The 23630-nt window shown below is 47.4% G+C and overlaps 2 protein-coding genes across 3 annotated transcripts in view; both read right to left on the reverse strand.

The window, feature by feature from the left end:
* Nucleotides 1-11034, reverse strand: part of DLG5 (discs large MAGUK scaffold protein 5) — a 154126-nt gene extending 143092 nt beyond the window's left edge. For both annotated transcript variants that reach the window (XM_081956495.1, XM_081956494.1), the window contains exon 1: nucleotides 10359-11034. In XM_081956495.1, coding sequence (XP_081812621.1) covers nucleotides 10359-10725 — 367 coding nt within the window. In that variant the 5' untranslated portion in view covers nucleotides 10726-11034. The remainder of the gene's footprint in view (nucleotides 1-10358) is intronic.
* POLR3A (RNA polymerase III subunit A) overlaps nucleotides 1-23630 on the reverse strand; it is a 169562-nt gene that overhangs the window by 68362 nt on the left and 77570 nt on the right. The gene's annotated exons all lie outside the window — the stretch shown is intronic.

The following is a 23630-nucleotide window of genomic DNA, read 5'->3' on the forward strand; positions in this document are numbered from 1 at the left end:
GGAAGTGGGGATGAACCTGGAGTTGACATAGGTCTCTTCCTCTAGAAATGCAATGCATATGCAATCACTGTTTAGCATTTGAAATGACTCAGAAAACAGATCTACTGCCAGAGAAGGAAAAAAAGTTTGCAGGCGTAACCTTTGTCCTTGCTTGGAGTTTGAACCATTCAACCACCATTGATAAAAAAGAGGCAACATTACAAAGGAATCTGCCTACTTTTAGGGTGCCGTGGTGGTGCCGTGGTTAGAAGGCAGAATTGCAGGCTGACTCTGCCTACTGCCAGGAGTTCGATTCTGATCAGCTCAAGCCTTCCATCCTTCTGAGGTCTGTAAAATGAGGACCCAGATTGTTGGGCGGGAGGGTGTCAATAGGCTAATTCTGCAAACCGCTTAGAAAGGGCTGTAAAGCACTGCTGGAGCAATATATAAGTCATAAATGCTATTGCCATTGACTCAGCCTTCCATCCCTCTGAGGTGGGTAAAATGAGGACCCAGATTGTTGGGGGCAAGAGGCTGACTCTGTAAACTGCTTTGAGAGGGCTGTGAAGCACTATAAAGCGGTATATAAGTCTAAGGCAGGGGTGTCAAACTTGTGACCCACGGGCCGGATGCATCACATGCTGCCCACACCCGGTTCAGCAAAGGGGGAAAAAGTCACAATACGTCACATGACACTGCTGTGATGAAGCATGTTTGACACTCCTGGTCTAAGGGCTATTGCTAAGTACTATCGCTAGTTAGTGCTGCCAACCTAGCAGTTCGAAAGCATGTAAAAATGCAAGTAGAAAAATAGGAACCACCTTTGGTGGGAAGGTAACAGCATTCTGTGCGCCTTCCACATCTAGTCATACTAGACCACAGAGATGCCTTCGGACAGTGCTGGCTTTTTGGCTTTGAAACGGAGATGAGCCCCGCTCCGTAGACTCGGGAACGACTAGCACATATGTGCGAGGGGAACCTTTACCTTATTGCTAGTTAATTTTAGGGACCCTTCCACACCCGATCTTGACCCACACTGATACCGAACAGTGCCAGTTTGACTGGGATGGAACAAAAATCATTGGTCATGCCACCATATGCAAATTTATCAAAGCCTGGTATTCAACCTACGGATTTATCAACAAATATGTCGATTTGGAGCCAGCCTACAAACTCATAAGGAGCCGTGTCAATCGAGCAATAAACCAACAACAGCACAGACCCCCTCATCACTTGATGAGGGAATAAGATTGGAATTATTTCACCTTCACACATAATGACCAGCCAGTCAGATGACCCATCGACCCCATGAGATCCATGAAAATGGTGAAGAACCAAAACAAGACTCTCCAACCGAAGTCACGCCGAGGATGTCACTTTAGCCTGGTGACAAAATGTTCGGAAGCAAAACCAGAAACTTGGAGAACAGACCACCATGCTTATATTCTGCAGTCTCTTCCAAGGTGGTCTGAAATTGATCTGCGACTGATTTGCATTTCTGTAGACCGGGGGGTCTACAGAAACCTCCAGTCTTTGGAGCGGCAGCGGGCCGTAACATACCAGCAACCATGTGTTGTGCAAAGAAAGGGAAGCCCCATCCACGAGAAACAGGTAGCACACGATATCAGCCCCCCCTCCAGTCTGCAGAAAAACCTCCCTCTACCGAACTGGTCCCTGGTGCCCAAAAAGTTGGGGGCCGCTGCTGTAGACCCCAAAATGCAAAAAAATACAAAAAAAGCAGTTCAGACTCTGGCTGCAAGAACCCACCGTCTACCCCGAGGTACTGAAAGCGTAAAAACCCACTCATTGTATACAAAATGAAATAATAATTTAAAAAATACCCCTCTCCCCAATATATTTTGCAGAAGCAGAAACAGAGCTATATTTTAGAAAGTACTTCTGAAAGTGAACACTATTTCACACATGCTCCTACCAATGCCCTGGAAAGATCTTTGGAGGACTTCCTTGATTGCTTCTCTGTGTTGAACCCCTCTTTTTTAAATTTTAATTGAAAAGACAGTAACACATCAGGATAACAATTACTGTATTTTTCAAAGTATAAGATGCACCTTTCCCCCCCTAAAAGAGCATGGAAATGTTAATGCGTCTTATACACCGAATACAGCCATTTTTGGCCTCCTGCAGCCCCGCCCCCACATCTCATTTTTGCAAAAGACGGGCCGTTTTTTGCAAAAATAGAGGCACTTTTGCCTTCCCCCAGCCCCCAGCAGCACTCTGCAGGCCTCAGCAGGACTGGGGGAAGGCAAAAACACCTCTGTTTTTGCGAAAAAACAGCCCATTTTTCACAAAAACGGGGGTATTTTTGCCTTTCCACAGTCCTCAGCAGCACTCTGCAGGCTTCAGCAGGACTGGGGAAAGACAAAAACGCCTCTGTTTTTGTGAAAAACGGCCCATTTTCCACCCGTTTTTCACAAAAACGGGGGTATTTTTGCCTTTCCCCCAGCCCTGCTGAGGCCTACAGAGTGCTCCTGGGGCCGGGGAGGACAAAATCTTTTTTTCTTACTTACCTCTTCAAAATCTTGGTGTTTCTTATACACCGGTCTTATATTCGGAAAAATACGGTACATATAAAGCAAAGCCAATGAAAAGTTAATAGTAAATCTTAACATACAAGCTAGTAACTGTAACAATAATATAATAACAGTAATTACAGTAACGTGGCCAAAAAGAGTAAAAAAAAATAACTAACTAAATTTCTACTTACATTAGTCTATTTACAATTTTCCCCTTACTATAGTCATATTTTTATACCTCTTTATTTTCCATACTAACAATTATCGACATTTGTAAACTTATTTTCCCTCTCATTTCTACCTCTTGTCTCTATTCATTCATAAAATTTATTCCACGTCCGATAATACCTTGAGTTTTCTTTACCTTTAATTTTTAAGGTTCATCTATCCATTTTGGCACAATCCCAAATTTTCCTAATTATAGCCTCATCCGATGGGTTGGTCACATTTTTCCAGAATTTAGCATATATAATTCTTGCTGCCGTCAGTATATCTAACACTAAGTATATGGTTGCTAACTTTCCGATAGTATACCTAAGAGGCATGTTTCTGGTTTAAACTCAATATGCTGCTCAGTTATCATTTCCAAGCAATTATGATTTCCCCCCCAGTAATTCCTTGCTTTCCTACACTTCCACCACATGTGGTAGCAGGTCCCTGGGATCTGGTTGCATTTCCAGCATTTGGTGGAGGAATTCTTATACATTTTTGCCAAACTAGCAGGTGGCAGATGCCACCTATAAAACTTTTTATAGAGGTTTTCTTTACAGGCTGAGATCATAGTCAGTAGTTTCTATCCCAAATTTTTAACTATTTCTCTAATTCTATATTGTATCTGAAACTCTTTGCCCAGACAGACATCGTTTCTTTAACTATTTCTTCCTCCAGTTTATAATGAATCCCTCTTGAGTGCTGAACCCCTCTTGAATAGCTGCTACAAGGGGAAGCTTCCCAGCCACAAGGGAGCCATTCCTCTGCTCCATTTTAAAGCTGCTTATTAGCTGCGATGGGATGATAACGCATTATCATTTTGGCAACTTTGCAAGTTTTTTCTCAGTAGCTGTTACACCCTAATTGACATGTGGCCAAAACGGAGGGCATTCTACAGAATGCCTGCTGATGGGTACCAGAAGCAGGATTTTTAGTTTAGTTTAGTTTATTAAATTTATAAACCGCCCCCTCTCCCTGAGGGGACTCGGGGAGAGATTTTTGAAACTTTATGGGGAGAGTAAAAGAAGAGAGAGAAAATTACTGAGCTAAGAGGTGCCAGAAATCATTGGAGCACCTAATCAGCTTCTACTGTACGATCTGGTCACTGGTTGTGAACTGCCATGTAAGCCTTACATGGAAACTCCCTAATTCTTTCTGGTTGTAAGACTGAAGTACAGCTCCAACTACAGGTAGTTCTTGACTTACGACCACACTGACTTTGCTTGTCAGGTAGTCGCCAAAGGGGATCACATGACCTTGAGATTCAGCAACTGTCATAAGTACAATCAGTTGCCAAGCATCTGAATTTTGATCACATGATCACGGGAAAAATAGTCATGTTACTTTTTTTCCAGTATCGTTGTAACTTTGATGAGTCACTACCTGGACCGTTTTAAGTCAAGGACTACTTGTACAGTTGAGATTGAGGTTCCTATGGATGTCACCAGGTTTATGATCCCCAAAGTTACAGATTATACACCGTAACAACCAGCATTTGATTACACACCCTCCTTAAACTGGACAAGCAACTTTGAAAATCAATGATCACCATCACATCTTATAGCAGTGGCAAAATGTCTTGCACATAATGCCTTCTTTTCCGTAATATGATGTTTCTCGATCACCACCCCACCCCATTGGTAAAGGTTCCCCTGGCACATATGTGCTATGTCCCCTGACTCTAGGGGACGGTGCTCATCTCTGTTTCAAAGCCGAAGAGCCAGCGCTGTCCGAAGACGTCTCCGTGGTCATGTGGCTGGCATGACTAAATGCCGAAAGCGCACAGAACTTCCCACCAAATTGGTCCCTATTTTTCCACTTGCATTTTTACATGCTTTCGAACTACTAGGTTGGCAGAAGCTGGGACAAGTTAATGGGAGCTCACTCTGTTACACAGCACTAGGGATTCGAACCGCCAAACTGTTGACCTTTCTGATTGACAAGCTCAACATCTTAGCCACTGAGCCACCGCATCCCACCTCATTAGAAACCCCAAAGAACAAAGAAAACGGAGGAGGGAAATGTCTATCTTCCTTCCTTCCATCCATCCATCATCTTTCAGAGATCCTGGAACACCGGGGAACTACCAGAGGACTGGAAAAGAGCTGATGTGGTTCCCATCTTCAAAAAAGGGAAAAAATTAGATCCAGGAAACTACAGACCTATCAGCCTAACCTCAATACCAGGAAAGATTCTGGAAAAAATAATCAAGCAACGAATTTGCGAACACCTAGAAGCAAACAAAGTAATAGCCAAAAGTCAACATGGATTTGTCAAAAACAGATCATGCCAGACTAATCTTATTGCATTCTTTGATAATGTGACAAAATTAGTGGACCAGAGGAATGCCGTTGATATAGTTTACTTGGACTTCAGTAAGGCTTTTGATAAGGTAGACCATAACCTACTACTAGATAAAGTAGAAGAATGTGGGTTAGACAGCATCACCACCAGATGGATTGGTAACTGGCTGACCAACCGCACTCAACGTGTAGTTCTCAATGGAACTGCATCTACATGGAGGGAAGTATGCAGTGGAGTACCCCAAGGCTCTGTTTTAGGCCCAGTACTCTTCAACATCTTCATCAATGATTTGGATGAGGGAATAAATGGGGAACTCATCAAATTTGCAGATGATACCAAGCTGGCAGGAATAGCCAACACTCCAGAAGATAGGCTTAAGATACAGAAGGATCTTGACAAACTTGAACATTGGGCACTATCTAATAAAATGAAATTCAATGGTGAAAAGAGTAAGGTTCTACATTTAGGCAACAAAAACGGAATGCACAGGTACAGTATAGGTGATACCTTACTCAGTAGTAGTAACTGTGAAAGGGATCTTGGAGTCCTAGTGGACAACCATTTAAATATGAGCCAGCAGTGTGCAGCAGCTGCCAAAAAAGCCAACACAGTTCTAGGCTGCATCAACAGAGGGATAGAATCAAGATCACGTGAAGTGTTAATACCACTTTATAATGCCTTGGTAAGGCCACACTTGGAATACTGCATTCAGTTCTGGTCGCCACGATGTAAAAAAGATGTGGAGACTCTAGAAAGAGTGCAGAGAAGAGCAACAAAGATGATTAGGGGACTGGAGACTAAAACATATGAAGAACGGTTGCAGGAACTGGGTATGTTTAGCTTAAGAGAAAGAAGGACTAGGGGAGACATGATAGCATTATTCCAATATCTCAGAGGTTGCCACAAAGAAGAGGGAGTCAAACTATTCTCCAAAGCACCTGAGGGTAGAACAAGAAGCAATGGGTGGAAACTAATCAAGGAGAGAAGCAACTTAGAACTGAGGAGAAATTTCCTGACAGTGAGAACAATTAATCAGTGGAACAGCTTGCCTCCAGAAGTTGTGAATGCCCCAACACTGGAAGTCTTTAAGAAGATGTTGGATAGCTATTTGTCTGAAACGGTATAGGGTTTCCTGCCTAGGCAGGGGGTTGGACTAGAAGACCTCCAAGGTCCCTTCCAACTCTACTATTGTATTGTATTGTATTGTAAATGCCTGTCTTTGAAAAAGACACACTAGTAGCTATTGATGGAAACACTTTCTATTCCACATTTCTCTCTCTGGAGAAGAAACTTCCACAGTTATGATTTATTACTACCTCCTTGCTGTTACTAGGCAAAAAATGTAATTATCACATAAAAGCAACTCCTCTTTTAAAAAGAAAATAAAAGAAATGAAACTGCAGACAAAACATAAGGAACCCAAACCTGCAAGGAGTTTTTAGAGGAATGTTAAGAGCAAGTATAGGCATATTCCAAGCATATCTCCAAACCGGGTATCAGAAAGGGATGGTATTTAATAGACCCAGGCTGAGGTTAAAAAGCTAGGTAGAAAATGCCTTATGTATGTTTAGGATAATGAGATGGGCTGCACATAAATTTAATAAACAAACAAATAAACATGGTGAACAACAATTTTTAGCATATGTTATATTAAAACATCTGAAGAACAGTTGTAGGAATTGGGTATGGTCAGTCTAGAGAAAAGAAGAACTAGGGGTGACATGACAACAGTCTTCTGGCATTTGAGGGGCTGCCACAAAGAAGAAGGGGTCACCCTATTCTCCAAAGCACCTTTGGTAGAACAAGAAGTAACAGGTGGAAACTTATGAAAGAAAGATCTGACCTAGAACGAAGGAGAAATTTCCTAACAGTGAGGACAATTAGCCAGTGGAACAGCTTGCCTGCAGAAGTTGTGGATGCTCCGTCACTGGATGTTTTTAAGAAGAGATTTGGACAGACATGTCCAGAATGGCACATAGGGTCTCCTACTTGAGTAGAGAGTTGGACTAGAAGACTTCCAAGGCCCCTTCCAATTCTCTTATTATGTATTCTAAACCTTTAGATAAGAGACTACCAGGAACTAGAAGGGAGAGTCCAAGGTTTATTGGACTTGGCCACTTCAAAATGTGCAGATTTCAACTTCCAGAATGTTTCAGACAGTGTGGGAGTTGACGTTCACACAACTTCAAGTCGGAAAATTGAGAAACATTTTGGTAATCAAACAAAACAAAACTTGGGAGACTTCCACCTTCTTGTTACAAAAATTGGACTCTCTACAAAGACAGGTTGAGTTGAAATTGAGGGTTCTTTTCAGCAACTATGCTGCAAAGAGTGACAGTGGGATGCGTGAACCCTTATCATCACATGAACTTCCACAATTGGCAATACGAGCCAAGCGTTTAGAGGTGGTAAAAATGTGCCATTTTTCAAGACAATAACCACCATTTTTAATTCGGGCCCAGGGATGAATCAACATTTAGAAGAGGTGAGAAATCCACGGAGTAACAAATTTAGCAAATATGATGTTGCAGGAATATTTTAGACTTCAGGGCATTTCTAAAGCATCTGCAAAGGGAAAAACGATGTTTCTCTCTGTGTCAAATACAGACAGCCCTCAATTTAACGACTACAATTGAACCCGAAATGTATGTTGCTAAGTGAGACATCTGCTATGTGAGCTTTGACCCGTTTTACGACTTTTCTTGCCACGTTTTGTTAAGCGAATCACTGCAGTTGATAAGTTAGTAACATGGTTGTTAAATGAATCTGGATTCCCCATTGACTTTGCTTGTCAAAAGGGGATCACGCGACCCCGGGACATTGCAACCGTCATAAATGTGAATCGGTTGTCAAGCATCCAAATGTAAATCATGTGACTAAGGGGGATGCTATAATGGTCATAAGTGTGAAAAATCATCCTAAATCACTTTTTTCCAGTATTGTGGTAACTTTGGTCACTTAAGTAATCCAATTTCAGGAAGTGTCCAGTGAAATTATCTGCTTCCCCAAAATGTATTTCTTTGCAAAATGTATTTCTAAAATCTACTCGGGGAAGTGAGTCTTGTTGATAAATCTAGCCACTCAATCATACTTCCCCCATTGATTCACTGGATGTTCCTAGGCAAGGAGATAGCTCCTTGAAAGTCAGGATTATGACTTCATACAAACTACCTCTAGATTTACCAGAGGTAGTTTATGGCAATTTCAATTTCAAATCTAGATAGCATACTAAAAAGCAGAGATATCACCCTGTCAACAAAAGTGCATATAGTCAAGGCTATGGTTTTCCCAGTTGCAATGTATGGCTGTGAAATTTGGGACCATAAGGAAGGCTGAGCGCCAAAGAATGGAGGCCTTTGAATTATGGTGCTGGAGAAGACTCCTGCGAGTACCTTGGACTGCAAGGCGATCAAACCGGTCAGTCCTAGAGGAGATCAACCCTGACTGCTCTCTAGAAGGCCAGATCCTGAAGAGGAAACTCAAATCCTTTGGCCACCTAATGAGAAGGAAGGACTCACTGGAGAAGAGGCTAATGCTGGGAACGATTGAAGGCAAAGGAAGAAGGGGACGACAGAGAATGAGGTGGCTGGATGGAGTCAACGAAGCAGTTGGCGTGAGCTTAAATGGACTTCAGAGGATGGTAGGCCTGGAGGAAAGTAGTCCATGGGGCCGCGATGGGTCGGACATGACTTTGCAAATAGCAACAACACAAGCTACCTCAAGGCACTTTTGTAATGGTCACTGAGATAATGGAAGTTATTTTTTAAAGCCGTGCACATCATTATTATTACTGCTCTGAAAATTGGGAGGGGGGAGTCACAATGAAAGCAAGGCTTGAGGCCAGAAGGAAAGCTTCTGGCAGAGATGTGAGCTTGGATGAATCACCCTCTTCAAGCAGGAGAAACGCTTCACTTTTGATGAAGCCATTTGCAAGCTCCAAAATTCCTCCCTAAGAAAATTTCTACGCATTAGGAAGTTCAACCATCATCTTGGTTTTTTTTAAAAACCAAAACACTTTTTGCCCAATCCCAAAGAGGCAAAGTCCAAAAGTGGTGAGAGCTTCATCCCTGGAGACTTTCAAGAAGAGACTGGACTGCCATCTGTCAGAAATGGTGTAGGATCTCCTGCTTGGGCAGAGGGGGTGGGTGGGTGTTGGACTAGATGACCTACAAGGTCCCTTCCAACTCTGTTAATCTGTATCAGCGGAAACCTTCAAGTTTGTCCAACTATCAACCAAGGCAACTTGATGGCCTCCAAAGGCATTTTTAAAAAAAACTTGCAGAGCCACAACCGCAGGGAGTTCTCCACCTGTCCGGAGCTGCCACAAATACAAACGGTACCCCTTCTTAGAGTTTCCAAAAGAAGCTCAACCTCTCAACCTCTGGTGCATCCAACAACCCTTCAGTTTATGGACGCTACCATTGGAACGGAAGTACCTTTTTTTTGTTAAGCACATAGACAAGCTTAAAACATGTTTTCAAATTGGATTTTCTGCCAAGGCCATGTGCTTTCCCCCCCCCCCACTGTTTCTGGATTGGTTCACCATTTGCACACCTTCAGGGACCATTTCTCTTGGGGGGGGGGGGGACTATCTAAGCATGGGACTTCTGCCAGCCTTCAGATAAACAGATTAACAGAGTTGGGAGGGACTTTATAGGTCAACTAGTCCAACCCCCCCCCCTCAAGCAGGAGTTCCTACACCATTTCTGACATTCCAATTTCTTCTTGAACATCTCAAGTGATGAAGCTCCCACAACTTCCGAAGGCAACTTCCATTCCATTGGTTGATTGTTCTCACTGTTCAAACATTTCCCAGCAAGGTGTTCAATCTGGATTACAGGTACACTTACAACAGTCCATGCAGTGACCACCCAAAGTTACAACTACACTGGAAAAGGCGACTGATGACCATGTTTTACACTTACGACCGTTGCAGCATCCCCCCACGGGGGCTGGATCAAAAGTCAGATGCCGACTCCCATTTATGACAGTTGTGGTGGCGGCGTCCCAAGATCACACCATCCCCTTTTTGCGACCTTCCCACGAGCAAAATCAAAGGAGAAGCTTTCGCAACCGTGTGACTCACTTAACCCCTGCCGCAATTCACTTAACAACAGTGGCAAGAAAGGGGGCAAAACTCACTTAAGAGTCTCAATTGGGGGATAGAAATACTGGGGTGGTCCACTGTGGTTGTTAAATGGAAGACTCCCTGCATGGGAGTGCCCCAGTTTGGACAAACGCTGCTTCTTCCTCAATCTGGCCGATCTCCCTCTCTCCCCTGTTCTTCCTCCCAGGTAAGCCTAAACCCGGCGGGGTTCACCTCCGACTCACCTGCCGACTCTCCGGGCTGCACCTCCTGGGTGTTCAGGTAGAGGATGGAGAGCAGGTGAGGCTGGGTCTTCTCCAGCGCCACCCGCAAGTCCTGGAAGTGATCCCGCTCCTTGGCCAGCAGCAGCTGGAGAAGCAGCTCGGCCTTGCCCACGCTGGCCGGGATCGGCTCGCTAGATCCGCCACGGTCTCCTTCCTCGCCTTCTCCCCCAGCGGCCGTCCTCAGGCCGGCCTCCCGCAGCTGGTGCAAGTCGCGGGGGCTGAGCACGGCCGCCGCCTCCAGCAGCTCGATCACCTGCTCCACCTCGGTCATGGCCTGCGCCAGGCTCTGCTGACACTGGGCCAACAGCTCTTTGTGCTTGGGCTCCATGGCAGCAGCCGCCGCCGGGGCCCTGCGTACTCCCCGGCCCGAAGCTCCGCGACTCCCCGGCCCGCGATGGCGGCGACGGCGGCGAGGAGGAGGAGGAGATGTTGGCGGGCGGCTGCAGCTGTTGTTCTGGAGACGGCGGCCCCGCTTCTTTCCTTCCTTCCTCTCTCCCTTTCTTTCCTTCCTTCCTTATATGCTTCTTCCCTCCCTCCTTCTGTTCTCTTTCTTTCCTCACTCCCTCCTTCTGTTCTTTTTCTTTCCTCCCTTCTTTCCTTTTTTCCTCCCTCCCTCCTTCTGTCTTCTTTCCTTCCTTCCTTCCCTCCCTCGCCCTCTTCCCTTCTTCCTTTCCTTTTTTCCCACCTCCCTCCTTGTTTTCTTTCTTTCCTCCCTCCCCCTCCTTTCCTCCTTCTGTCCTTTCTTGCTTTCCCTTCCTTTCCTTTTTTCTCCCTCCTTTCTTTCCTCCTTCCCTCCCTCCCTATTTCTATCCTTTCTTTCCTCCCTCCCTCCCTCTGTCCTTCTTTCTTTCCTTCCTTCCTTCTTTCCTTTCCTGCCTGCCTTCCTCCGATGGAAGGAGGAGGAGGCCCCTCCTACCCGCCAAGGGAGCTCCGCAACTTTTCGCCCTCAGACAATGGGCGCCGCGCGGGGCTCCCACACGCGGCCCTCGCCCACCCGCGCCCTGGCAGAGCCAGGCAGGCAAGGAAGGGAAGGCAGCGAGGGGAAGGCAAGAGGCCCTCCCTCCTTCCTTCCTTCCTTCCTTCCTTCCTTCCTTCTTTCTCGGGGCGGATTTCCTCCTCCGACTCGGCACAAAGTTACGCCGCGAGCTTGGCAACTGTTGCTCCAGGGGCCGCCTAGCTGCCGGGCCGCGCGGGGCGGCTCCGCGGGAAAAACCCGGCGGTTGCTTCCATTCGCCTTCCGAGAGGAGCCCCCTTCGCTGAGGGGAGCCTTCGCCTATCCCGGGAGTTGCCGTCGCCGCCGGTTTTGTTTCAAAGGCCGGCAGAGCTCCGCGGTGGGCCGAGCGCGGCCGCCTGCATCTCTCCCTTCTCTCTCCCTCTCTGGGCGGGAGGTGGGCGCTCCTCCCGGCCGGGCCTGGGGTCAGCAGCTCCGGCGTTGCCTGGCGCACGCAGCCATCTTTGCTGCACTGGGGCTCGGGCGGGAGCCGCCGCTGCCGCTGCCGCTGCACTTGGGCTGCAGGATCTGCCTTTCCCCGCCTGGCTTCCCTGCGGCCGCCTTCCCCCCCGGATTGCGCGGCGGAGCGGAGACCGGGGCGGCTCGCCTGCCCGCCTCCTCGTCCTCTGGCCCCCTCCCAGCGCTGGAAGAGCAGCCGGGCGAGGCGAGGGGAAGGCGGCTGCAGCTCCACGCCTTGGCTCAGCTTGCGTTAACTTTCGACCGACCTGCTGGGCGTTGCAAGCGCGTCCGCCTCCCCCCCCCCCCACTCCCGCCCCGGCCGCTGAGTGCTTTCGGCAGAATCGGGCTCCTCTGACCGAAACTGTACTCTTATGAAGCTAAGCAGGGTCGGGCCAGTTTGGGACTTGGAAGGGAACCCTCCGTGGGAATTGAAGAGTGGAAGAAGCTTCTTTGTTTGAGAAGCGAAAGGTCTTCGAAGAAAAACCAGAAAGTCCAGTTGCCTTGGAAAAAAAAAACCACCTTGGGGACAGGGGAACGGAACAACTAGAGTTGGAAGGGAGCCAATGATGGCGGACCTTTTCTGCACCGAGTGCCCAAACAAGAATGTGCGTGCATGCGCAGGTGCTGGAGTGCTGGAAACCCGAAGACTAGCTGGCTGGTAGACATGCGCTGCCAACCAGCTGGTCTTCGGGTTTCTGGCACACACATGCCAGACTGCTGGTCTTTTCAGGTGCCTGAGCACCGGAAACCCAAAGAATTGCTGGCTGGTGCGCATATGCTTATTTTTTGACTGTTTTGGGACATTTTGGGGGCCATTTTCAGGCTGGTTTTCAGCCATTTCTTAGCAGTTTTTCGGGCCAAGAATAGCCTGAAAAATGGCCTGAAAATGTCTTGTTTTGGGGCCACTTTCAGGCTGTTTTCCGATGCTCTGGCAGCAGAGAAGACCAGCTGGTCGGCGTGCATGTGCACACCAGAAACTAGAAGAGCAGCTAGCGACGGCACACGTACCCATAGATAGGGCTCTGCATGCCGTGTGCCATGGGTTCGCCATCACGGCTCTAGGCCAACCCCCTGCTCAACCAGGAGACTGCACACCAGGGGTGAAATCCAGCAGGTTCTGACAGGTTCTGGAGAACCGGTAGCGGAAAATTTTGAGTAGTTCGGAGAACCGGCAAATGCCACCACTGGCTGGCCCCAGAGTGGTGAGGGAATGGGAATTTTGCAGTATCCTTCCCCCGCCACGTCCACCAAGCCACGCCCACAGGACCAGTAGTAAAAAAAATGAATTTCATCACTGCCGTGCACCTGGGGTCCCCAACCCCGGGACCCACTACCAGGCTGTGGTCCCTTCAGAACTGGGCCGCACGAGAAGCTGGGTGGTTTCCCTCTCCCCCACCTGCTGGGATGCTAAAACTGTAAAGGTTTTCAAGAAGAGACTGGACAGTCACTTGTCTGGAATAGAGTTTCCTGCTTGAGCAGAGGGTCAGGCTAGAAGACCTCCAAGGTGCCTTCCAACTTTGTTGTTCTGTTGTTCTTATCAATCAAGCTGAAAGGGACCTTGGAGGAGACCGTGATGGCAAACCTATGGCATGCGTGCCACAAGTGGCACACCGAGACCTCTCTGCAGGCACGTGAGCAGTTGTTCTCATCATTCTAGCCCTTGTCTATGTACTGCAGGATGAAGTGGATGTTTCCAACCCATATGGTTCCAAGCTTTCTTTTGCCGATTGGGCCCGCCATACTTGATGTCATCCATCCATCTTGTTTTAGGCCTCTTTCGTGGACGCTTTTGATCAAGTGGGACCCATTCTACGACTGCCTTGGTTCCACCTGCCATCAGTTCTTCTTGCTACGTCATCAGCCTGTTTCTAATTCCGTTCTTTCACTCTCTTGATGGCATCATATATTTTTGTTTGTTCTCTAATCCATGTGGTCTTTCTGTCTTGCTTTGCGATGATGAATGTTTATCTTTCCATGGCTCTTTGCGCCACTTGTAACTTTTGCCAATTGTGAGGCTAGTGTCCATATTTCACCAGTATATGTTAGAACCCGTAGCACACGCTTATTGAGAACTTTTCTCTTCAAGCACAGGGGAAGATTGTTCTTGATGCTATATCCTTCCAGATAAGCAAGACTATGCATTACTGTTTTAGATACATATAGTAAAATGAGAACAATCAACCAATGGAACAGCTTCCCTTCAGAAGTTGTGGGAGCTTCATCACTGGAGGTTTTCAAGAAGAGATGGACATCCACTTGCCTGAAATGGTGTAGGGTCTCCTGCTTGAGCAGGAGGTTGGACTAGAAGACCTGCAAGGTCTCTTCCAACTCTGTTAATCTGTTAAAATTAAGTTTCAGTCAAAGAGACCCTGATTATATATGTAAACTTGAGAAACATAGAAGGGAAAAGAAGAAGAGGGCCACCAGGAGTATGGTGGATGGACTTGCTTACATTAGCAATGGATGCTTTGTTAGAATACCTGCAAAACCAGGTTAGGCACAGAGTAGACACTGTCAGTGTATGAGAGTTTATGAATTGGAATAGACATGGTGACAACAGGTCAGCCAACGGGGACTCTTTGATGACTCAGATGGCTTGGAGCCTGGGCGTGGCTTAGCTGGACTGATATTTATGTACGTATGTACGTATGTATGTGTATATATATGTAGCCTCTGTATTATATAGCTTCTGTGCTTCTGGATTCTGAGTCCTGGCTCTGGCTTCTACTCATGGGTATTGTATACATGCATCATGTTTTATATCACTGTATATACAGAAGTTTCTTTTATACATGAATCCTGCTGAATTATTTACTTGTGTGCTGGTTGGATTGCTGCAAACTCTAACAGACACCGATACTGCATTATAGAGCACTTTTCCTTCGGTACCTTTGTCCCGATAGAAAAGAATATTCATAGCTCAGGACTGAACTGTGGGGTCCTTGGGTCCCCTGAGCTTGGTGGTTTTCGTGCAGACATTTCATGACCAGACTAAGTGACACCATCAGTGCTAAGTGATGAAGTTACCTAGTTTGGTAATGAAACATCTGCAAGAGCTACCTAGCTCAGAGAGCACCAAGGAGCCCACAAAGTACCTTTGGTATGTACCTGACTGAGGCCATGACTTCACAGGAGTTATTGTTTGGCACAGACTGGTTTAACACTCTCTATACCCATGATGGTGAACCTATGGCATGCATGCAACAGGTGGCATACGGAGCCATCTCTGCGGGCAGGCGAGCTGTCGCCTAGGTCAGCTCCAATGCACATGCCTGCGTGCCTCCCGCCAGCCAGCTGATTTTCAGGTCTCTGCTGGGAGACACATGAGCACGTGCGGGGGTGGAAAGATGCCACCTGCCCCCCCCCCATGCACCTTATTTGGTTCCAGGAGGCTTCAGGGAAGCCTGATAATGCCAAAATGGTGTGTGTGTGGTGGTTGGTGTGTGGTGTGCCCCCACCCCCCCGTTTTGATGCTAGCAGGCCTCCCTGAAGCCTCCTGGGACCAAAAATGGGGTGGGGTGGGTGGCGTGCCCCACCCGTTTTGGTGCTAGCAAGCCCCCGCCCACCCATTTTTGGTCCCAGGAGGCTTCAGGGAGGCCTGCTAGCACCAAAATGGGTGTGTGTGCAAGCACATACCCCTGGACCCCGTTTTTTGTTCCAGGAGGCTTCAGCGAGGCCTGCTAGCACCAAACGGGGTTGCACACATGCACGGGGAGCGAGACCTGCGGTGGGGCATTGCATGGTGGGTGTCGGCCGGTGGTGGGTTTCAAAATTTTTTAGAACCTCTTCTGTAGGTGTGGCCTGCTTTGTGGGAGTGGCTTGCTGGCTATGTGACTGGGTGGGAGTGGCTTGGCAGCCATGTGACTGGGTGGGCGTGGCCAACTTGTAAAATGTGGTGAAACTCACTTAACAATGCTCTTGCTTAGCAACCAAAATGTTGGCTCAGAAACTCTGGCATTTGAAGCACGCAAGTCTTAAAGCTGTCAAGTTCCAAGACCCTTGCAGCCCTAACCCTTTAGAAAAAAAAAACCCCAGGGGTGTTCAAACTTGACAACTTTAAGACTTGTGGACTTCAATTCCCAGAATTCCTCCTCTCGCTCTTCATCTTGATGATGTGCGGATGGGCGGAGGGAGGAAGCTGGAACCGGTTCTAAAGATTTGGGGAACCTCTTCTATAGAAGAGGTTAGAACTGGCAGGAACCTACCCCAGGAGTATACAGACACACGCTTTCAGCCCCCGAGAGGAAAAAAGATTGGCCATCATGGCTCTATACCATCTTGGATCCATGACAATAATTATTCTGGGAGTCCTGGTAACAAATTTAAACGTTCTTAAGATGCCTTCAACACAACCATATCTTAAGGCTTTGTGGAAAATTAGAAACATCAACTTTTTGTCAGAGCCAGGATATGAATTTACTCGATTGGCCGGGTCTTGACAGTTGCTTGACAATACTGGGTCATAATGACCTGTTTTTAACTTGTTTATGGGGTGTCTGGGTGTTCACGCTGACCTTGCCGCAGTGGGTGGCAAGAGGCATAGAAACCGAAATTTCCAAAAGGGGAGAGCCAAAAATCCAAAATCATGCACAAAGGGGAAATCAATGCTCTTGGAAAATAATTATCCAGGGGGAGGAAAGAATGAGGACAATTTTTTAAAAAAATATTTTCATACATGAAGGCAAATATATGTGTCCCAGCGTAATGTTGCAGGATCCAATCTGGGATGGTCACCGGGACCAGAATTTTTGTCTCCCGAGCTTTTGGATACCGCAGAATGATGAGAGAGAAGTTACCTGAGGATGGGCTCCAGCACGAGTCCAAAAACTCAGAAGACAAAACCTCTGGACCTGGTGACCGAATCAGATTGGATCCTGCAGTATTTTCTTTTAAACATTACAGAATCAAAGGAAGAAAAAAAAACATCCTGTTTATATATACTGGCATCCAAAATGATTAGAAAGATTTAAAAGCTTCCACTATGGTTGTGAGTGACAAGGCTAATGCTGATGTCGTATTCAAATCTGTGGAAGATGGCTGCCCTGTGATCCCCTCGTGAGAGAGCAGTCATCCAGAGCAGGGATCACCAACCTTTCGGACCTCGGGGACCACTAAGTTCATAATTTTAAATCCCATGGACCACTAATACGATCTGCTTAATGACGTGGGTGGGTGTGGCTAGGTGGTCATGTGATTGGGTGGGTGTGGCCAACTCGGTGTCACTTACATCGAAGGGCACCTCGCCAGCCTCTACTTGCCCCTCCCCTGCTAGCTACTCCTCGCCTTACCGCTCAGAGTCCTTAAGGCCCCAACAGGAAGCAGTTGTTGGAGCTAAGCAGCCACTAGGAGAAAGAGTTGACAAAACAGTTCAGTTCAGATTGGATCTGATCTAGAAGGAGGCTCAGCAGAAGCACCTCACTGAGGACTACGAGCATAGACTTTCCAAGCAGAGGAAAGACCTGCGGTAGTGCAAGGCCAGGGACCGGTGCCTGGAGGCTCAGTGGGCTGAGATGGTCAGCCATTTACAGGCCATGATGCAGTCCCACTGGAACAAGGCCCTCCGTCTCTTTCCCACTAGCAGCAACTTCCCTCCAGCCTTTGCCCAAAGCCTTTGCCCAAAGCTCTGCACCAGGAGGCTGAAGCAGACCCCAAGTTGGAATTTCTTCCCCCCTCCGACCTGCCCAAAAAGACCCCGAAGGGGGAGGCTCTCTGCAGCAGCACAAGTGTTCATTGCACATATCCGTAATTTGAGGATCCCTGATTTTCTGCAATGTAAAAAATGCAAATACTTTTTCTGCAAACCACCAAAATTTTCTCACAGACCACCAAGTGGTCCATGGACCACCAGCTGGTGACGGCTGATCCAGAGAACATGTGGGTCATCTCCCATCCTCACCTTATCTGGAGAGTTAAAAAAAAACTGCAGCCATGATGGTGCAGTAGTTAGAATGCAGTGCGGCAGGCTATTTCTGCTGACTGCCGGCTGGGAGCAGTTCGCGTTACACTGCCTCAAGGTTGACTCATCCTTCCATCCTTCTGAGGTCAGTAAAATGAGGAGCCAGATTATTGGGAGCAAAAGGCTGACTCTCTAAACCGCTTAGAGAGGTGTAAAGCACTGTAAAGTGATATATAAGTCTAAGTGCTATTGCTATCTACCAGTTCCTTGGTCTTTGCCATCAACTGCTTTCACTGAGCTGCCCACAGTTTGCTATACCTCTCCTGTTCTGTCCTGTTTATTTATATTTTTAAAGGATGCTAAAACGTAAATTTAAAAAGGAGGCTACATGTAGTATGGAAATGGCTTGCCGCTACCTATTTCTAGACTTCTTTAGACTGCCCGTTTTAGCTGATGTCTCTGGAATATCTGCTGGCAGGCCCCCATTCAAATATTATCCAGGTCCAGTCCAGCTTAGCTTTTGATGACCATCCAACACGGAAGCTTTCAAGAAGAGACTGGACAGCCACTTGCCCTAAAATGATGTAGGCCAGGTCTCCTGCTTGAGCAGGAGGTTGGACTAGAAGACCTCCAAGGTCCCTTCTAACTCTGTTAATCTGTTAAATCAGCTAGGAAGACAACGGTAACTAGACAGGAGACTTCGTAACATCCATTTGAACAGTGGAGCTTATCTTTGGATGATTTAAGAACACGTTCATACCATTTTCTTGGCAACAGTATGGATATATATTTTTTTCTCCCTAGGAAATTAACGCCCTATTCTCAGCTCCAAGATTTCCTGGAGATTTCCTAAGTATGTTCTAGCACAGTGAGGGTGAACCTTTTTGGCATCGAGTGCAGATGACGTGTATGCTTGCATGCACGTGTGTACACACCGGAGCCCCACAAATTCAAAGACCAGCTGATTGGTGTGCATGCACCATCGTCTGGTTTCTGGTGCACACATAATAATAATAATAATAATAATAATAATAATAATAATAATAATAATAATAATAATAATAATAATAATAATAATAATAATTTAAATTTATTAGCCGCTCCCTTTCCGAATAGGACTCGGGGCGGCGTACAATGGAGTAAAAAACATATAACATTTACATAAATCCATGACATACATAAGTACATAGACACACATGTTCGGAGGAGGTTAACAGATACAATACATAGACAATTAAAAACCATTAAAATACCCTAATTATAAAACCCCATGTACAATCCAAATTCAAAATGTTAAAAACAGACAGTCAGGAGGGATACGAGAAAATTACGGTTGAGCCAGGCCAGATAGTTGGAAGAGGTGGGTCTTCAGTTGTACACGGAAGGAGCGGAGATCGGAAGTAATCCTGATGTCCCGGGGGAGGTCATTCCACAGGGCTGGGCCCATCACAGAGAAGGCTCTGCTCCTGGGTGTCGCCCCCCGACACTGTTTGGCGGTCGGCACCCGGAGAAGTCCCTCTCTGTGAGAGCGGATTGGTCGTAGGGATGTGTGGGGCAGGATGCGATCCTGCATGTAACTAGGCCCTGTGCCATGAAGCGCTTTAAAGATCATAATCAAAACCTTGAAACGCACTCGGTAGACCACAGGAAGCCAGTGCAGCTCGCGCAGGAGAGGTGTTACAGGGGAGAATCTAGTCCTCCCCATGATCACCCGCGCGGCCGCGTTCTGGACCAACTGTAGTCTCCGAGTGCATCTCAAAGGAAGCCCCATGTAGAGAGCATTGCAGTAGTCCAGGCGAGACGTCACCAGCGCATGGGTGACTGTGCGTAGGGCATCCCGGTCCAATAAGGGGCGCAATTGGCGCATCAGGCGAACCTGATGGAACGCCCCCCTTGCCACGGCTGTTACATGGTCATCCATGGACAGCCGGGCATCCAGGAGGACGCCCAAATTGCGCACCTGTTCCATAGGGGCTAATTGCACGCCCCCAATGGCCAGAGATGGAAACACCTGGTTGAACCGGGGCGCCGGAAGCCACAGCCACTCCGTCTTGGAAGGGTTGAGTTTCAGTCGGTTGCCATCCATCCAGATCCGTACGGCCTCCAAACACCGGGACATCACTTCGATGGCCTCATTGGGGTGGTTTGGGGTGGAGATGTATAGCTGAGTGTCATCAGCATACAGATGATATCCCACCCCAAAACCACGGATGATCTCGCCCAGCGGTTTCATGTATGTGTTGAACAGGAGAGGCGAGAGTACCGAACCCTGTGCACTGGCCAGCTGATCTTTGTGCACACCAGAGGCCCAGAAACTCAAATATCAGTTGGCTGGGTGCATGCATGTGCCGGCCATCTGGTTTTCTGGTGCACGCATGCATGCCAGCCAGCTGATCTTTGTGCACACCAGAGGCTCAGAAACTCAAAGATCAGCTGGCTGGGTGCATGCGCGGGCCAGCCATCTGGTTTTCTGGTGTGCACATGCATGCCATCCAGCTGATCTTTGTGCGCACCCGAGGCCCAGAAAATCAAAGATCAACTGGCTGGGTCCATGCGCGCACAAGAAAACCAGATGGGTGCATGCGTGTGCATCTTCTGGTTTCTGGTGCACACATGTGTACTGGCCAGCTGATCTTTGTGCATAACAGAGGCCCAGAAACTCAAAGATCAGCTGGCTGGGTGCATGCGCGCACCAGAAAACCAGATGGGTGCATGCGTGTGCATCTTCTGGTTTCTGGTGCACACGTGCACTGGCCAGCTGATCTTTGTGTACACCAGAGGTCCAGAAACTCAAAGATCAGCTGGCTGGGGGCATGCGTGTGCCGGCCATCTGGTTTTCTGGTGTGTGCATGCATGCCAGCCAGCTGATCTTTGTGCACACCAGAGGCTCAGAAACTCAAATGACCAGCTGGCCAGTGCACACGGGCGTGCTGGCAACCTGGTCTTCTAGCCAGCTGGTCTTCACGCGTGCTGGAGCTCTGGAAATCTGAAGACTAGCTGGCCGGCCACCTGGTCTTCGGATTTCTGGAGCTCTGGCACACGTGAAGACCAGCTGGCCGGCACACATGTGTGCATCCTAAACCAGAAGACCGGGTGGCCGGCGCGCACATACATGCCCACAGAGAGGGCTCTGCATGCCACCTGTGGCATGTGTGCCATAGGTTTGCCATCACGGTTCTAGCAGATCTAACGATCCTTTGCTTTTTCAAGAAAGACCAGCCAAAGTGGGTTATGTGCTTTAGATATATTTTGGTGTCTCCTGTCTCTTTCTTCCCCCTCTCCCCAATGTTTTCATGGCTTCCATGCTTGTGGAAACTTTACAACTTTTGCCCACCTTTAACTGCCACAATTTGCTAATATGGGCAAGGGAAGAAAATGTCTCTTGCAGCTCCATGAGAAGATCTGTCGAGTATTGATGAAGGGAAAAGGAGAGATATTTAGATATTCAGCAAAAGACAACATCCAGAAAGTGGGAATAAAGTATTGCCATCTGCTGGAAAGGGTGCCATCCCTGCTCATATGGAGACCAACCTTATTTTAATATCTAACTGCTGTTCACACTTCCAACATTTGCTGGCATTCTTGATATCAATAAATCCAATTATTTATGCAGGATTTCACTAACACTTCTGCTACCCAATTAATGCCACTTGCAGTCATAATTGCTATTTCTCTACATGTTGCTGCACTGAATTGTGCACAACCCAATGACCTTACCTCTATATCAGGGGCATTCATTCAGGGGCAGGTCTAGCTGGACTGAAGGTGGCCCACATTATCCCATCTTTACATCCCTGTAATCCCTTAATTCAGGGTAGAATTAGGGTGACTGGATGGAGCTGCCAGTTTACTGACGTATGCCCTTCCTGATGCCCACGTGGAGTTCACAGCAGGTATTTTTCCTTTGTGTCCTAGGAGACAAACCTCTGCCACTACTGAGGATTGAACTCTCAACCTTCCGTGTGGGAGGCGAGTGTCTTCACCTGTAGGAAGTTAGCACCCACCCCTCTCCTAGAAAAATAAAATATCCTGGAAAATAATGAAAAGGCAGAATATTGTATTTTCCCTGGATAAGAAATGGAGAGACATGTTTTTAGGCAGGAAACAGACTCACTCTTAATAGCCCCCACCTTTGTCAATGGGCCGTTAAAAGACCTGAGTCAGTCTACTCTACATAACAAAAGTGGGATTAGCCATCTACAGAAACTCACAAGGCATCTAGGAACTCAAGCAAGCTTGGGACTCATAAGACACACAACCTACAAAGTTAGCTAAGACCTCCCACTCTCCCCCCACGATTCTAACAACCAATCAGAATGCATTTCTTACAGAGAAACAGGGAGGTGGGGCCGAACAGGAAGTATAAAAAACCCAGGAACTCTCTCCTTTCTTCTTCACCCAACATCTGGAAGTATGTGATCTCCCTTTTCTATTCAGGAACTCAAGCCACGTGGTCCTGTCCACCATTAAACCATCTTTCCAAGCAGCCTCCATGTTTTCAGTGTCTTTTCCCCCACTTGGAACTGAACCAGAAGGACATTTCTTCCAACACACTGAAGCGAGCCTACATTGGTCTCCTAAAAAAAACTGAACGCTGAGCATAGAAACCACAATACATGCCTGAATTCATTGCTCTCAGTTTCCCCTGCCCTCAAATGGTCTTTGAATGACTTCCATCATGCCCCACGTAGACTGTCCTGTCCTGTTTCCGTGATGGCCTCAACTGTGACTGGAAGCCGTTTCCTGTTTTAGCTGCATCTGTGGGAGCCAAAGGCATTTCGAGGTTACATTTTGAAGACCTAACAGTTAGATGCAAATTGATAATGACATTGCCTTCCTTCTAGTCAGATCCATAAAACGCACACCCCTTTCCCTTAAGTTACATGATGTGAGATATAGCCCCTTCTGTCCTTTTCCTCATCGGTCTGGATTTAGGGCTGTTGGAAGAAACGTCCATCTGGGTTCAGTTCCAAGTGGGGGGAAAAGACACTGGATTCGTGGTGGCTGCTTGGAAAGATGGTTTTAATGGCGAACAGGATCACAAGCCTCGGAGATGTTGGGCGAAGAAGCAAAAAAGGGAAGAGATGCTGAGAGTGCCTGAGTTTTATACCCTCTCTGGGCTTTTGAATTTGAGCTTGTATTCTGATTGGTTGTCAGACTCCCATGGGGCCATGCAGGGCAACTCTGTAGGCTGTCCTGAGTCCCAAGCTTGGTTGAGCCTTGCTAGGTGGTGTAATCTTCCCAGGTGCACATGCCAGCCAGCTTGTCTTCTAGTTTCTGGCACGCAACAGCACACATATTTCTTTGGCCATTTTCAGGCCAAAAACAGCCTGAAAAGGGCCCGGAAAATGGCTTGAAAACAGCCTGAAAAACAGGCTGGGTTTTGGCTGTTTTTCATGCTGTTTTCCAGCACTCCGGCATCCGCAAAGACCAGCTGGTGATGGCATTTGTGCCTACAGAGAGGGCTCTGAATGCCACCTCTGGCACGTGTGCCTTAAGTTCGCCATCATGGGACTAGGGGGTGAAATGATAGCAGGATTCCAGTTTTTGAGGGGCTGCCACAAAGAAGAGGGGGTCAACTTATTTTCCAAAGCACCAGAAGGCAGGACAAGAACCAATGAATGGAAACTATTCAAGGAGAGAAGCAACCAGGAATTAAAGAGAAACTTCCTAGCAGTGAGGACAATTAACCAGTGGAACAGCTTGTCTTCAGAAGTTGTGGATGCTCCATCAATGGAGGTTTTTAAGAAGAGACTGGACAGCCACATGTCTGAAATGGTATAGGCCAGGGTCTCCTGCTGGAGCAGGGAGCTGGACTAGAAGACCTCCAAGGCCTCTTCCATCTCGATTCTGATTGATGTAGCATGGATTTCCATTTGCAGGCAGA

The sequence above is a fragment of the Natrix helvetica genome, assembly GCF_964273705.1.
Source record: "Natrix helvetica genome assembly, chromosome: 5".
NCBI lineage: Eukaryota > Metazoa > Chordata > Lepidosauria > Squamata > Natricidae > Natrix > Natrix helvetica.